A 16,099-nucleotide genomic window follows, 5' to 3' on the forward strand; every position below is an offset into this window, starting at 1 on the left:
ATTTTCAACAGGCACTAACCCCTAGAAAAAGAAACTTTTTTTCTAAGGTAAGCAATATACTGATAGCATTTTAGCCTAGTCACTTGTATCAGTTAAAATACTGATATAGTATGAAAATCAGTTAAGACTTTCTTAAGTAGAATTCATACAGATCTGGTGTGACTAAGAAGGGAATCCAGTCCCCCATGTAATTTTTGAGGCTTGTGTATTTTAGCTCAGCTCGCAGGACCAATTCAGTCTTCCTAAGTTTATTTGAAGTATTTGATGTCGTGCAATGTTATTTAACACTGTTCTGGTGTTAGTGACTTAGCAGCGCATATGTTATGTATTCACTTAGTTTTCTGGAGGTGTCAAGCTCCTCTGAGGACATGTGTTTGGATGAGCTCTGGGTTTCAGAAGCACAGCAGGGAATAAACTTTATTACACTGCGGTTGGACAGCTAGCGGTGCTCGGCCCCCTCACAGCCTCTCTGTGAAGAGCCGGCCCCGCCCGCCGCCCGTCCCCAGCCGCCATTTTGGGGCTCGCACAGCCCCTCAGCCGGGCCCGCCCCGCGCCCGCCAATCGCATCTCTCCCCGCTCCGCCCCGCCGCCCAATGGGAGAGGTTCCCGTTTCTCAGACCCGGCCCCGCCTCTCTCTTCCTGGGGACTGACAGGTGCGTCACCCCTGTCCCATTGGCCCGCCCGCCCTAGACGGACAGCCGCTCGGACCGATCCCCTTCGCGAGGGCGTATATCGCGGCACCCTCCATCCCCACCCGCTGCCGGGAGCGAAGTCGCCCTCATTACCTCACGCAGCGCCCGGCGGCCCCCGTTGGCCGCCTTCCCCCGCTTCTCCCCGCCCCGCGGTGACGACACAGTGCCGGGGGCCGGCGATTGGCCGACCGCGGGGCCGGGCCTGGCTGCGCGAGGCCGAGGGGCGGGCTTAAAGGGGGGCGGCGGCGGCGGGGCCTGGGCGGCGGGGAGCGGCGCGGCCGGGGCGCGGTGAGGGCCCGGCGGGGCGCGCGGCTTTTAACCGATTTCCCTCTTCTTCAGCCCGTTTTTGCCGCAGGAGGGGGGGGGTGGCGAGCGGGGCCGGGGCTCCCCGCGGCCTCAGCTCTGTGGGCGGGGGGGGGGGCGGTGAGGCGGGGGGGCTCTGAGGGGCGGTGACTGCCTCACGGCGTGAGTGCGGCACGGTGCGCGTGTGGCCGTGGTGCGAGTCCCCTCGGGGCTCTGTGCTGCGCGGGGCGCGGCGAGAGAGCCCCGGCGGGCAGGGCGAGCTCCGCGGGGCTGCTGCAACGCCCTGGGGCGTCCGCCTGGCGCGGGGCCTGTGAGGAGCCGGAGGGAACCGGGCCGAGGGACCGGGGGCGGCCTGGGGACGGGGGGGCTCGGGGCAGACCTCACCGCTCTCTGCTGCTGCCTGACGGGGAGCTGTGGGGGGCTGGGGGTCAGCCTGTTCTCACAGATAAGCAGTGATAGGACCAGAGGGAACGGCCTCAAGTTGTGCCAGGGGAGGCTCGGGTTGGAAATGAGGAGACGTTTCTGCTCAGAAAGAGCAGTCAGGCGTTGGGACGGGTTGTCCAGGGAGGTGGTGGCGGCACCGTCCCCGGGGGTGTTCAAGGAGAGGTTGGGCCTGGTACTCACGGACATGGTTTGGTGGTGACATTGGTGGTGGGGGGTGATTGGGCCAGGTGATCTCAGAGGGCCGCTCCAACCCTAACGGCTCTGTGATCTAATGACCCCGCTGATGTTGGGCAGAGAACACGACACATGGTCCAACAGGCATAAGCAATGGCAGGAGTCCTTAACAACTATCCAGTGCAGCAAATGAAAATGTGCAAAAGCCAAGCGCCTAAAACTGTGCTTTTTGTTCCCTCATTGTTCTTGAGCTATTTTATAGTACTGACAAAGTTCCATGCAAGCTGCGCTCTGCCTGCCCTCACGCACGGTGACCCCGTATGGTGCTGGGGGACATCAGCGTAGGGTTGTCCTTGTGGCAGCAGGTGGCTTGGGCCAGCTACAGGAGGACTTCCACAGTGCAAGTGCTTTCTATAAAAGTCAGAAAGCCTTACCAAGAAGCAGCATTTGAAATAGCATTTCTTCACCTTCTTTATTTTTTTTAATATTGTTTTACCAGAAGGAAAATACTAGAGAAAAAGATACGTGTTGATAAAAGGCCCGGGTGAGGAGGGCAGCTCAGGAGTGTAGCTGTCATGCTCGGCTCCTGAAGCAGCAGAAATCAGCAGAAGGTATTGCTGAGCAGCACGCCGCTGAGCCTCTCTTTGGATGAGGCACTGTAAGTGGTGATGAAGTGAGAGGAGCCTGGGTGATGATTCTGAAGGTGTTTATTCCTTCCTCATAAAATGAGGAAAACCAGTGCATTGGGCTCTGCTGGGAGGCTGGTGCTGTCGGTAGGGGCAGCCCCACAGAGTGCCTTAGCAGCAGGTACCCTCGTGGAAGGCGCTGTAGCCAGAGTGACACTGACTGACTAAACTGTCTAGAACCATCTCTGAATGATGTTGGGATTTCACTCCTGTGGCAGCTGTAAACCTTCTCCATGGTGGGAAGTAGGATCACCAGTCCAACTGAAACATGCCGATAGCTTATTGTTTTAATTTTTATTTGTAATGATTTGTGATTAATCTAGGGTAGTAAATTTTTAGGTGCAGGACCTAGAGAGCATAAGCAGTTACAGGCCAGGTTTCTTGTGCTGATACCATGCTCAGCTCCTGTATAGCATAGCTAGAAAGAGTGAGCATGATTCAAAAGAAACCAACTTTGAAACACCTTGAAAGGCTTTTTCAGTGACTGTGTGGGAGGCTGGCACTCCAAGGCCACCAATTCTCCATCATACATAGGATCTTAACAGGCGAGGCTGAGGGCAATTTAACATGTTAAGGGAAACGCTGTGTATCGCTTATTACTGGGGCACAGCTGGCTAAAGGATCTCTGTGCTGGATCATCTCTGGAAGTTATTCTGTATTCTAACTAGGGCTAAAGTAATGCTTTATTTGGAGATGAAACTGGTTCTTAATAGCTTGTAAATAGGCATCTCTATAATGCAAAGCGTTTCAGCAAAGCTGTGAGCGTACTGAGCACGTATGGCTGCTTTCTGAAAGGTGGAGTCGGTGACTGAACTCCATCTAGCAGCAGTTATCACGCTTCTAGATCAGTTCCTGTCTTGCTGGTAGTAGGTTGGGCTGTTCTTTATGTACATACCTCGTTCTGTGTCCTGTTCAGCTCGTGTCTCAGCTCTTGTTCTGGAATAGTGCAGTTTATGCTAGTCCTCAAAGGAAAAAAAAAAAAAAAAAAAACAAACCCATAAAGAAAAAAAAACCCAAACCCATAAAGTAATCACTCCAGGTTCCAGCTAATTGTTTTCAGACCTGCACCGCAGCTCCCAGCAGTTTGCTCTTGTCAAAGCCGAGTGCTCGGGCGCTCTGGCGTCAGTTCCTCCACCCTCGGGTCACACTGAAGGTCCCTGAGGAAATGTCTTGTCTTCTGGTAGCCAAGCATCTCGCTCTTGTAGTCTGGCTGGGTTTTGGGTAAGAGGAAGGGCCTGTGGCATGTCCCTCTGGCAGGGCTCTGCCTTCCAGACAGGGGGTGGGGAAAGGTGAAGACATTTGCTGTCCCACTGCTGTCCAAGAGTGTGCCCCTGCTCTGCCCCTCTGTTTTTGCTGGCTCAGAGCAATGCGGCTCTCTGGCTGCTGAAGAGGAAAAATATCTGGAGAAATTGTGTCCTGGAATGTTTGCCTGAAATGGTTTGGGGCTGGGAGACTGAATTAATTTTTATCACTTTCCTGAATGGTGCTTGCATTTTTTTAATACTGGGCTGCTCTGTATCTAGATGGCTGTAGTTAGATAACTGGAATTTGATATTGGAGTTTCTTTTAAACATTTGCACTGCTAGGATGCTTTTTTCTGATAAATAGTCTGGCTTAATTCTTTTTTTCTTTTAACAAGATTAGCTTTGATTGTCTTAGGAAGAGTTTGGATCTTAATGTTATCATTTTCTCTATAAACTGTTCAAAGCCGTGTGTGAACAGGTGGTGGTGACTTGTTTGCTGTAGAAAACACTTGGTGTTGACCACAATATAACTTGTGCTGTCCTGTCTTTATTTCTCCCATCCTCTGAATTGTCTTGGTCAGTGTTTTTATGATTCCATATTAAAGAAATCAAGCAAAGTGTGCTGTCTCAAAACTTACTGTAGTGAGAAAGGGTGGGGTGGGAGGTGGAATATTGGAAACCAGGAGGACTGGAGTTTAAAAAAAAAAAAAAAAAAGGAGTAGAGGAAACAGGCAGTGCCAAACAAGGTGGTGTAGGCGAGAGAGCTCTTGCACAAACAATAACAAGACTTTTTTTTTGAGAGGGAAAAAAAAAAAAAAAGACTTCTGGAGTTTATACCCGAAGGGGAGCTGTGCGAATGGCTTGAACAGTAGACAAAACACCGAAACTCCAAATACTGCTGAAGTCCTTGTAATTGAACTGCTGATCTAATGAGCATTAAGCTTAGCGCTCATAATGAGCCCATTAAATAGCTACAGAAAATCTTCTGTGTTCTGTGGCTTTGTCTGTTCCTGGCAGGGCACCAATGCAGATGAAAGCAGAATGACACATACGTAATGCAGGCTCAATGGGAGGATCATCTCGTGCCCTGGGAATGGCAGTGATTTTTCAAGCTGGAGTGCCTCCGAAACCTGCAGAGTGTGCAGTGTATGCAAGGGACAGCCCTTGGCCATGGTGCGAGAGTGCGCTATTGTAGAGCTGTCCGATGCTGGATGTGAATGCTGAAGTGATAACTTTTAGCATTTGTGTGTTTAGAGGATCTTTATTGACTGTGCTGAGCCGATAGTGGTCTTTTTGGCAGTTGGCAAGACAAAGAATATAATGCAGAGTCTTTCTCAGAATATTGTTTTAGCAGAAAGAAGGGAGGCATTCAAGTGCAAAAATATTTTGTAGGCAGCTATAGTATTGTCCTGGAGTCTAATAAATAATAGAGCTCTGGCAATTTTAGCTACTGTTGATCTTAACTACAAGAAGGTCTCTTCTTTTACAGGAATATAAAGCTGGATGCAAAATTAGATCTGAATCCTATTTATATATTGAGTCCTGTTTATCTGTAAGGATGCACACTCATTCTGTGTATTTTTAGGGTATAAACCAGAGAAGCCTGACGAAACCGAAGACATTGAAAAATTGCAGTCCTTTATTTGGAATACACGTTATGAACCCTTTCTGGAGCATGTCTACAAGTTCTGTGCGCAAGGTAGATATAATGAGTGGGTGCTCTAAGGTGTTAAATCCTGAGGGCTGGGATCGCCTTCAATAAAAGGGTCAGCTGGCTGTGACTTGCAGTAATTGGAATGTGCCTGTGAACGGAGTCTTCTCCAGAACTCACTGCAATGACTCGTCTTATCTGAAGCATTTTCAAGTAGGAAAGACAAATGTGTGCAAATAGTTGAAGGTCTTGCTGCTTATGACATTTTTTACTGTCTTAAGTAGACTTTAGACAGGTATTGCATGTGCAGTGGGTACTGACAAAACTGCATATCTAATGCTGTTACTTGCTACATGAGACTGTGTCTAAAAGCACAGCACTTCTAAGTTTATTTACTTCTCAGGTTTCCATTACTAGAGAAAATTCTATAACTTGGTTGATGGTGCTCAAGGCATAGGTATTGCTACTAGTCCAAGTCTCAAGCATTTCAAAACGCTGTCCCCTAAATCGTGCCTGTAATCAGCACAGCCTAGTCACAGGTCTGTAACCTGCAGGTTTGTCCTGGCAGCCTGCGGAATGATTTTGAGGTCTGTACCTAACAGTGATCTCTAGCAGCGTAGCAGTGACCCACTAAGTAGAACAATCTGTGTGTGTATATATGTGAAACAACAGAGGCATAAAAAGGTTGTTAGAGCAAAATTATTTAACATGGGCTCGATGTCACTGTCAACCAGTGATTCTCCCACAGCGGGAACAGGCTGCGTGATCAGTGCCAAGTGGGATGTTTGTCTTCGCATATTTCACTTCCTACCTGTGCTAAGTTTTCTGTAGAAAGTTTTGATTTCTTCTCAGATTTACTACGGTACTTCTCAGAGACTCTTTGAAGTCTAGAACGTGAGGATGTGCGTTAGTGGAAGTGCCTTACCTTGATGCGCTATGTGCTGGAAATAGCCTGACTTTAAGCTGATGGTATATATTACCTGGTTTTAGTTTCTAAATAAGTACAAACCTCTGTGTCCTAATCTGCAGATTTCCAATCTAGCCTTGATTGCTTTTGCACTTGTAGGCTAGGTTTGATTGAATAGAAGTTTATGTAAAAACATAACAAAACCCAAGAAGATCGCTCCAAAAAAAAACAGAACATCAAAACCCAAGACGAGTTTCATTGGCCAAACTTGTAATTACTAAGGGCAGGTTTAAGCCTGTGTTAAAATATGTTCCTATGTTAAATACTTTGAATTCCAACCTCTAATGTCGTGGTTCTGTTTTAATCTAACAGAGACCTGAAGCTGAAGAGAAAACTTTGACTGGAGAGCTGAGAACCAGTCCTCCACGAACCTCTACAAAGAAACAGTTACCTTCTATTCCAAAGAACGCTGTGCCAATAACCAAGCCTGCCTCCCCTGCCGCATCGTCCCAGTCGACAAATGGAACACATGCTTCTTATGGGCCTTTTTATTTGGAGTATTCCCTCCTAGCAGAATTGTGGGTTTTCACTATTTTTTTTTTCTCTTATAGGTTACTGCGTATATGCTCCAGTGAAAAAATAACTGGTAGGGATCTAGTGCTTGTGTGGTGTCTCTGCCGCAGTCCCTAAAGAATGCAGTAAAACTCTGTGCTACACTAAATTCTTCTTCTGGAGCAGCAACCTCCGCCTCTTGAGGTGGCAGAGGAGAAGGGATGAAATTGTAAGGGCTGTGTTTAGATGTGATTTTCTGAATTTTTGTATTTCTCAGTCTTCAAGTAAAAACATTTTTAGTCTACCAAAACTGGTCTACCTGACCACTTATCCTCATAGTGTTTTGGCCAGAAATACCTAATTTTTTAAACAATCAATAAAACAGAAGCCAGCAGATGTTTAGTAGGAAGATGGTTATGAAGGTAGGGCATTGTATAATGGACTTAGGATGTGGGACACTTGAAAGTGCTTATTAAATGGATATTAGGAGGGCTGTGTGTCTTCCTGTCTTTAGTGGTGCTTGAGAGGGAGGAGTCACTGCAATTTAAAGAGTTTTTGTTGGATCAGTTTGATCAGTTGCATTTGATCTAGTCTAGTGATGTGCAGAGTGCTGTGGGAGCACACAAATCTGTGTGTCTGCAAAACTTACCAGTTATATGAAGTTACTTAGACTGTTTTATGCCATAAAGCTGGAGAGACTTTGTCAGTAGTAGACGTATTGGATTCTCAAGTATGCAGTGCCTTTTGGAACGAAGTCCCTGGAGTCCTGATGCAATACTGAGCTTCAGATCTTGCATGTAACCATTAAGTTGAAAGTGAGAACTCTCTAAACGTAAAATGTGTTGTTCAGGTGACTGATTCTGACTTTTAATTCAAGAAAAATGTCTTTCTTCTGCAGCATGCAGAATACTTTGTATTCCTCTTGTTTAACAAATTCACGTACAGTATGGAAATAGTTAGCAGAGAGATGTGTTAATGCTTTTCTTTAAGATTATTGTTTACTAGCGCAAGCATGCTGAGTTTAATTTAATGGGCCTATATTGCTATCTAACTGGAAAATATATGAAGTGAGTATTTCAGCTTATCATTTACGGTATTCAGTAGAATCCGCATACCTTACAATTGTAGCTGATTGGACTTAGAAGGAAGTTCTTGTGTTCATTAATTTGAAAAATAGTAAAAGTAGCACACTTTTCCTCCGCAGTACTGTCATTTATCAAATGGAGCTTCCTAAAGGATAAAGGAAAGAGGGAGAAAACGTTTTCTTAATTCAAGGGTCATTGATGACTGAAGTAACTGAAGATGATTTGATCATCTTTACAAGAAATGAATTACCAAATAAGTGCAAATTTAGAAAAATGTGTTGGTTCCTACTGTTAATGAGATGCTGTAATCACTTGACCTAGATTTCTAATATATCCAGCCTGTCCTTTCTGTTCTCTGTTACTTTGTTTGGTCACTTGCCAGTAGGATTCCTCGTTGACCTGCAGCATAGTCTTATCTAAAACTGAAAAATTGTTTAAAATTAAAGGTTTGGTAAACTTTCAGCATTAACTGGAATTGAATGCAAGCCTATGTTCAAAAAGATTTAATTGCATTCCTTTTTTTACTCTTTACTTTGAAACTGGGAATTCAGTAGAAAAGTGGAAATCACACAGTGCTGACAAGCATTAAATGCATCTTCTGGGGAAGTTATTTCTATTTCTCTGCTTACGGTTTTCTCAGGAGAAATAATATTTCCTCTTCGTAGCTTCTTAAGTGGAGAGCTAGGAAAAGCAGAGTGAAAGTATATGGTTTTGCTAGTTATCTGCCGCCTCCTTCTCTGAGCAATCTGCCCTTGAGAATTGAGTATAAGTTTGTGGAAGAAGTCTCCTGTTAAACTACTGGCCGTACGTTCTGGTTTTACTGCTGCCAGCTTGCTGTAGGTTTAATGTAGTTGTGGAGCTATTCTAAATACTGATTCTAATTGCAGTACCTTGGTTGTTAAGCAGAAATTGCCAGGTGTCTACGTGCAGCCATCTTACAGATCAGCATTAAGTAAGTTTAAACTTAACTTTTAAAATTTTAATACATACTTGTTTTTAAATTCTTCCAATTTCTCAAGAAAACTTTCTCACTTGCAGTGTGGTTTGGAGTAATATTCATAAGACATGGGCTCTACCAGGATGGTGTGTTTAAATTTACTGTCTATATTCCTGATAACTACCCAGATGGAGACTGCCCGGTAAGTGGACATGGTTGTGTGTGTTTTGGGGTTTTCTGGTGCTCTAAGTATGGCTTCCTGTTAAAGCTAATACACCAGTTAGCTTCTCATTTCATTGAACTAGTTTTGTTCTAGTTTTGTTCAGTTGGCTGGGCATGTTTGTGAGCCATCTTGTACATATTCCCTAATGTCTGTGGAAGGAAGTTGTTGCTCTGATTACTGAGACTGGTGTAGAGTGAATTCTATGAGGTTAGATTAATTAGAGTATTCAAGTAATCAACCAGTTCTTTACCACAACACTTGATCTGAAGCACTTAGGCTACTCAGAGTTTGGACACTATAATGGAACATAAAATGCAGGCACTTGTGCTGTGCTTGCCACAGCACTGCAGAATTTCTTGCCTGTGTCTGTTTTAAAATGCATTGAAACAAAGAACTAAGAACTTGAGTTGAAAGTTGGTATAATAGAGGGAAAGGGAATAGATAGTCTGGTGTCACTTTTTCTTTTTCCCCTCTAGGGAAAAGAATACAAGTTATTACATTCCTGTTTAAAAAAACAAACAAAAAAATCCCCATCAAAACAAAAACGCACATGTGGCAATCTGACTCTTTCCAGAGCAGAGCATCCGGCCCTCTTGGCCAGATTTCTTTAACAGGAAGGTTGGGGGTGGGTGTATGGAGCTGCTGTAGCTGAGAAGGAGTTGCTATGTCAGGAAGCTGTCTGCTTGGTGTCAAGTTTTGTGTGAAGCTATCACCTTTAAAAGGACAGAATTAGTAGGAATCAGTATCTTGAAAAGATTTTAAAGAAACTCATAAGCCTCTCGTATATCCATAATTATTTTACTAGCATGGGGCTTTCAAACCGTGTTAAAATATTTTTCTTTTGGAGCAGCACACAAATGCCAGAGGAAACTAACTGTGCAGAGCTGAAGACACCATGGTGTCATCACAGTTTACTTAAAAATATGTAGGATAAAAAAAAAATTGCTTGTAGCTCAAGTATTTAAAAAGCTTTCAGTCGCAAATAGCTGAGGGTTGTTTTTGGCTTTAATCTGATCTTATCTGATATTACCTGTGTTGGCACACAGGATTAGTTTCCTGATTTGGTAATGAGCATGAAAGAGGACAAGACCCTGCATGTAGCCTGGGTATGTTGGGTTACAGTTTCACAGTTGCTATAAATCACTTCAGGGTGTTTTCCTGTTATCCAGTACCAGTTGCTTAGTATTTGGAAGCAACATCTGACTGACCAAAACAAACAAACAACCACCGAAAAACCTTCACCCAATAGTTTTAACCTTAGGATTCTTCTTTTTTCTAACTCAGCGCTTGGTTTTTGATCTGCCTGTCTTCCATCCGCTAGTAGATCCCATGTCTGGTGAACTGGATGTGAAAAGAGCGTTTGCAAAATGGAGGTTAGTGGTAACATTTTGATAAGTAGCTTGAAAGAGGCTCTTTACTTTCTTCACCGTGTTTTGTTCTTTTTAGGCGAAATCATAATCACATATGGCAAGTACTAATGTATGCTCGCAGAGTCTTCTACAAGATTGACACAACTAGTCCTCTGAACCCTGAGGCTGCAGTGCTGTAAGTATCTTCTGTGTTTATAGACATAGCCTCTTAAGAGACTTTTTGCGTAGAAGTGTAGAAACAAGATCTGTACAATCAAATCATGATTAACTAGCTCTGGAGCTAGTTGCAGTAGAAACTGAATTTGAGGCTTTGCCAAGTCTGTCTGTGCTTCCAGAGCAAACCTGTGCCTCTTTGCAGTTAAGTGACATCACTTATTTCTCTGTTGTAGGTATGAAAAAGATATTCAGCTGTTCAAAAGTAAAGTGGTGGACAGCGTCAAACTATGCAGCAGTCACTTATTTGATCAGCCCAAAATAGAGGATCCCTATGCAATCGTGTAAGTACTACGAGCAAATTCACCACGTCATAATGTTTTGAGAACAAGTTTTGGTATCATTTTTTATTTGAAGCCTTTCCCTGCAAATAGATTAAAGTAGGCTGTCCTTTTGTTTTGTATGCTTGTAAGTACCTTGATTATTCCTGTGCTCATTTCCTTCTGTGTAATATTGAGTAAATCTTAAATAATGAGACACTGTATTTAATGCTGAAAAGATCCATGACACTGTGAATTAAGTTCTTAAGAAGTGTATGTTTTAACACTGAAAACTCAGATTTGTAGTTGACTTTAAATTCAGCAAACTAGACCAAGGAAAACTGCTGCGTTTTGCTGTACTGCTGCTTTGTGCTTTAGTTTCCAAAAATGTGTGGTAAGAGAGAACTATACTTTCTCCATAGTTTTTCTCCTTGGAATCCAGCTGTACACGATGAAGCCAGAGAGAAGATGTTGACTCTGAAGGTATGCGCAAAGTCCTGATTCTGACTATAAAAAGGGCTTGTTGCTTGAAAAGGCAAGAAAGGTTCCATATCTCTTTGAGATGAGCACATACTAGGCAGACCTTACCCCACTCCTTTTCTGTATCTGCAGACGTGATGAAACTGAACTGGAGTCCTAACTGAGCAGTTATGTTACTGTTCTAACTTCAGTGTGTTAAGCAATTAATTGTTCAACCAACTAGAAAGCTTTGTTAGACTGAGTACAATTGTTGGCAAATTTGGCAGATTTTTTGTTTGGAGATAGAAGGGGAGGGAAGAAGGAGAAAGGAGAGATTTGCTGAGTGCCTTTTTAGCTTGTCCTGCATTTGTCACGGTCAGTAGTGCTGCATAACCTGACAATCCCCACCTTTGTTCTTCTCTGTTGTTGAAAGATGTTTAATTATTTAATCAAAACTTGAAGGCTTTCTTCTGGTTGAAAACCTTTCAAGCAGCACAAGCAGAGTACCTTGCTAACGTTTCTAATGCTACTGTTTTCAAGTAAGGCACTGTCCGCCAATCAAAGGCTGCTTACAGTTGCTTCTATCACAAAGCACTCTGATAGAGCAAGAATGTTACGGTTTGTGACAGCTTTCACCTGAGCAATACCTTTGATATTTGTAATGTCAAGGGGCAGTAACACTCAGACAACGGCCCTTTATCTATGCTGGAGCTGAAGTAGTGATGATAACTATCTAATGACTTTTGAGCATATAAACGCACACAGGACCAGAGGGTAGAAGAGGTTTTCTTGTCTTTCTTGGAAATAGATCCAAATGGAATGAGCCTTCATTCTGAACAACTTAAGGCTTTAAAAATATTCTCTGAAAACATACTGTCCCCGTCAATGAATTTATTATTTTTATCTTTCAAATGATTCTTTGCACTAAACGAGAGCTGGCAAACAGCAGTTCTGAGTCTGCCCTGAGTGGCGTGACAAGTCATTCCATTCACAGTGCCTCAGGATTGTGAAATGGTGGCTGGTGGCCTTGTTGGACTGGCAGGGAGATGCACTCTGAATGTTTTAGTTATTGCACGTATGGCACTTTAGGTGTTGGAGTAGTTCGTTGATAGCAAGAATAGCCTGATTTCCATGGCTTAGGAGACTTGTTCCAAAACATCAGTGTAGCTGAGAATCTACTTTTCCTTCCCTGTAAAAGAAAGTTCCCAAGTCCTGCGTTCTCTCTCTCCCTTCTGCTGCAGCCCTGGCTCATTTGGTTATTGTCCTTGTAATTCCTGTGCCGCTGGAGCTGTTAGTGTCGAGCTAATGGCTGACATGTTTTGATTTGGATTGACTCTTCTTTCTGTAGAACCAAAAAAATTGGCAAATAGCAGTGCAGTGGTGCTGGGCTATGGTCTCCAATCAAAATGCTCTATCCAAAGAGTATCTGTTAATCTTTACAGTATAATGGAGTAGCAATATGTGAACTAAGACATTAAACCTCTCCTGTGGTGTCAGGGTAGTTCTACAGAAGCCATGCGCATCCAGAGAAATTAAAGCAATAGACTTAATTTTGTTTCTCTTTGAGGAGAGGAAACGATACCTCTTTTTTGCTTGTATTTGCCAAACTTAAAATGGGTGGGAAAGGACGTAAGAGAGTTTGGGGTACCTAATAATTCTGACTTTAATTTCCTTCTACCTAGAAGAAGCCAGAAGATCAGCACTGCAAAAGCATGCATGTTTCTGGCCTCTCATGGGTCAAGCCTGGCTCAGTTCAGCCTTTCAGCAAAGAAGAGAAGACAATGCCTACCTAGCTCTTTTGGACTGTGGTGCACGCAACACTTTCTGTGGGTGGAGGGAATGTAATGGAGGGAGAAACAGCAAAGCAGCAGTTTCTTTCTTGACTATGGATTAGCAAAAACTGAACGGTAGCAGTGACTCCAGTAAACCTGCTTGATGGATTACTGACTCAATGTTTTACATATGCATTAGGTTTTAAAGGCTTGCCTGGAGTTTGGAAGCATCTCTGAACGCTGCAGTACTTCTACCTGAAGACTGTCTAGGGTGGGTAATTCCTCAGGGCTCCGAAATGCCTGGAGGTTTTGGGTTGGTTTTTAAGCTTTTATTTTTTCCCTCCAGGAATAGCAGTTTTTTTTTCTAAATCTTAAATTGCTGGCAGAAATATTAGCAGGAAATATGATGCCAGAGGTAAGCTGTGTTCATGTAAACTAATATAGCAGAGTTAAACACTATATTTAATGGTTTTAAATACTTCGGTTTCTATTGTAAATATGTTAGGATTTGAAATTGTAAATAGATGGTTCAATGACTCCATTTAGCACTTTCCAGAGGTAAAGCTGAGGATGATACTCAGTGTATGATGTATTATTGATTTGTAAATGGATGTTGTCACTAAAGCACACATTAGTCTGACGGGGTGAAAGCAGAATGTCAGGCTTAGTAGACTTTTATTACGTAAACACTAAAATCCAAGCTTTTAACGGTGGTCTCTTGAGCTAATAAAACCTTAGATGATTTTAGATTCCCTAGGTGGCTACACTGTAGGGATTACTAGGATAGCTCGACTAATGTGTGTTAATAGTGACACCTTAAGAAAATAAAAAGAAATTATGATCTTGCTTTTGTCCCTCTGTTCATCTATACTCTAGACACTTAGCAAAGACTGGCACTGGAATGGAAGCACCTGGCTGCATGAGTATTTGTAGGCATCCTGTTACGTTCTGAAGAGACTGGTTAAACGTGGTTTGGTTCCACATCTAGGAAAACCTTTCTAAAGCCGGTGTGAGCTTAGGACAGTCTTTTTGTTTCCACAAGAGTCTTCCTAGCATCATAACCCAGCAAAATGTCTTATTCTTGTCTAACAGGATTTTCTTTTAGCTTCAGAACTTGTGATGCCAGCCTTTTACAGCTGGCCTGCTTTTCCTTTGACTCCTCATACCTGTGCTGGTGGCATTAGTGCAAGAAACAAGTACCGGTGACTTCATGTATAAATAAGATGCGAGCTTTTGTTTTTCTTTGTTGTTTTTGTCTGACAGAAGCTAAATCCGCTTGTCCTATAACAGGCTTTCTAATTTTTGAGAACAAATCCGTAGCTTTTAAGGAAAGGTACGATGAACTCACAAGTAATATGTTATAATATACCAAACGATTAACTTAATGTGCTGATAAGGGTGACTTGCATGGTTTCTATAGTGTTGTATGAATTAAGTAATTATTCTCCTTCAGGTAATGCTGAAGCCTTAATGCATGATGGTGCTTTATACCTTTTAAAGTTTCTGCCTTTGGGATGCAGTGGTTTCCTGGGGCTGCCTGGAGTGATGCCAGTAGTGCTGGAATTCCTGTTCAGATGAAGAGTACAGGGGGTATGTGGAGAACAGCAGGCCTCTTAAGGCAACAAAGTGTATCTAAAGGTGCATTCTGTGGGGCTGCTCTTCCTTCAATTTCCATCGTCATAGAGAGGGTCTGTTACAGGGCCTAGGTTCTTTCTGAAATTTAGTACTTCCATTGATACTCGTAGGAAGAGAAATACAATTTAGAGTGGCTCTTTGCTAAACAAATTTGAGGTTAAAGTAGGAAGAACTCAAAGCCTGAGTTACCAACCAGGTGCTTCTGAAAAAGGTACGTGCAACTGAACGTGTATGCAGCTCTCTGAAAGCTGTTGGTTCCTCTTTGCATGAGGTGCAGATCTATGTAAATGGTCATGTAAATGAGGACAGCCAACTGACACATATTTATTGGCTTTAAATGCACTGCGTTCTGCGTTTGGTTTTCTTTTATTGTAAACTATTGAAAGTGGTGTTCCAACCATACTGAAAATCCTGCGAGCACTCCCCTTCAGCTGCACTGATGGCACCCCGGTGTCTCCTGGGCCAGGCTGGCCCCTGGCAGCCCCGGGAGGCTCCTGGCTTCCCCACCAGGCACAGCCCTGCTCCTGTCTCCCTGGGATCTTCGCTGGAGAGGCTGGAGGCCGCGTCCGCCCCTCACGGAAAAGGGTGAGTGACCAACGTGCTGCTCTGTTCCTGGGAGAGGGTGGGAGGCAGTAAGGGGGAGTCAGCCTCCTGCTCGGCCGCCTGCCTCTCCTGCCAGGGAAGAGCTTGCAGGTGGCACAGGACAGAGCTGTAGCTGGGACTGTAGTGTGGGACTTCAGTTGTTTGTTGCCACAAGTACTTCTGAAATGTTTAGTAGAAAGGCTGCTGAGCTGCTGTGAGTGGTTGTACATGTGGACTGGGGTCAAAGAAGGCGACTGTCCAAAGTCCCTTTTGTTCTGAGAGAGACTGCTTTGGTGGTTGGGCACATTTTGCTTTTTTTTTTTCTTTTTTTCATACTTAAAATTTTACAAACCTGAAGGCAGTGCACAGGGGGAAAGGCCTTTCTCTGTCTTTCCTGGTATCTCTTATTTAACGTTGTGTTTGGCAATTTATATTGTTAGAAGTGGGGCTGCAGGAAGGAGCTCACATCCAGCTTGCACCTTCCCCAGCACTTCTGTGCCTGGTGAATGGGCTGCTCTCAGCCCTGCGCATGGCACAGTGCGCAGCTGTCTGACAGCTGCCTGACAACTGTTTTAATACTTGGAGAATGTTTTTTGTTGTTGCTGTGGTACTTTTCTCTTGATTCCCGTGCAGCTGATCTGCTGTGTGGGGGAAAAAAAAAATCCTTCATAAGCTTTTCTGGCTGTTACTTGCATTCTAGGGTAGAAATACCTGATAACACTAAATAGGCATTTGTTCGTTTTCACACCATGCTCTGTTCATTGTGTGTGCCATTAATCATAGATTCATAGAATCATAGAATATCCTGAGTTGGAAGGGACCCATAAGGATCATCAAGTCCAACTCCTGGCACCGCACAGGTCTGCCCAAAAGTTTAGACCATGTGACTTAAGTGCACAGTCCAGTCGCT

General features: G+C 43.9%; 1 protein-coding gene across 3 annotated transcripts; it reads left to right on the plus strand.

Moving 5' to 3' along the window:
* Positions 1-762: 762 nt before the first annotated feature.
* LOC121076536 (AKT interacting protein) lies at positions 763-13,815 on the plus strand. Of its 3 annotated transcripts, none has more exons than XM_040570931.1 (10): positions 763-844; positions 5,129-5,242; positions 6,474-6,679; positions 8,626-8,690; positions 8,777-8,877; positions 10,183-10,271; positions 10,345-10,443; positions 10,658-10,765; positions 11,164-11,224; positions 12,883-13,815. In XM_040570931.1, the coding sequence occupies exons 2-10, from the start codon at positions 5,201-5,203 to the stop codon at positions 12,991-12,993; spliced, it is 882 nt and encodes a 293-aa protein (XP_040426865.1). In that variant the 5' UTR covers positions 763-844; positions 5,129-5,200; the 3' UTR covers positions 12,994-13,815. The 3 variants fall into 3 exon arrangements, with proteins under 3 accessions (XP_040426865.1, XP_040426864.1, XP_040426866.1); XM_040570930.1 differs by lacking the exon at positions 763-844 and adding an exon at positions 930-980; XM_040570932.1 differs by lacking the exon at positions 763-844 and adding an exon at positions 930-980 and having other exon boundaries at positions 12,886-13,815.
* The last annotated feature ends 2,284 nt before the right edge of the window (positions 13,816-16,099 follow it).

The sequence above is a fragment of the Cygnus olor genome, chromosome 12 (assembly GCF_009769625.2).
Source record: "Cygnus olor isolate bCygOlo1 chromosome 12, bCygOlo1.pri.v2, whole genome shotgun sequence".
In the NCBI taxonomy this organism is placed as follows: Eukaryota; Metazoa; Chordata; class Aves; order Anseriformes; family Anatidae; genus Cygnus; species Cygnus olor.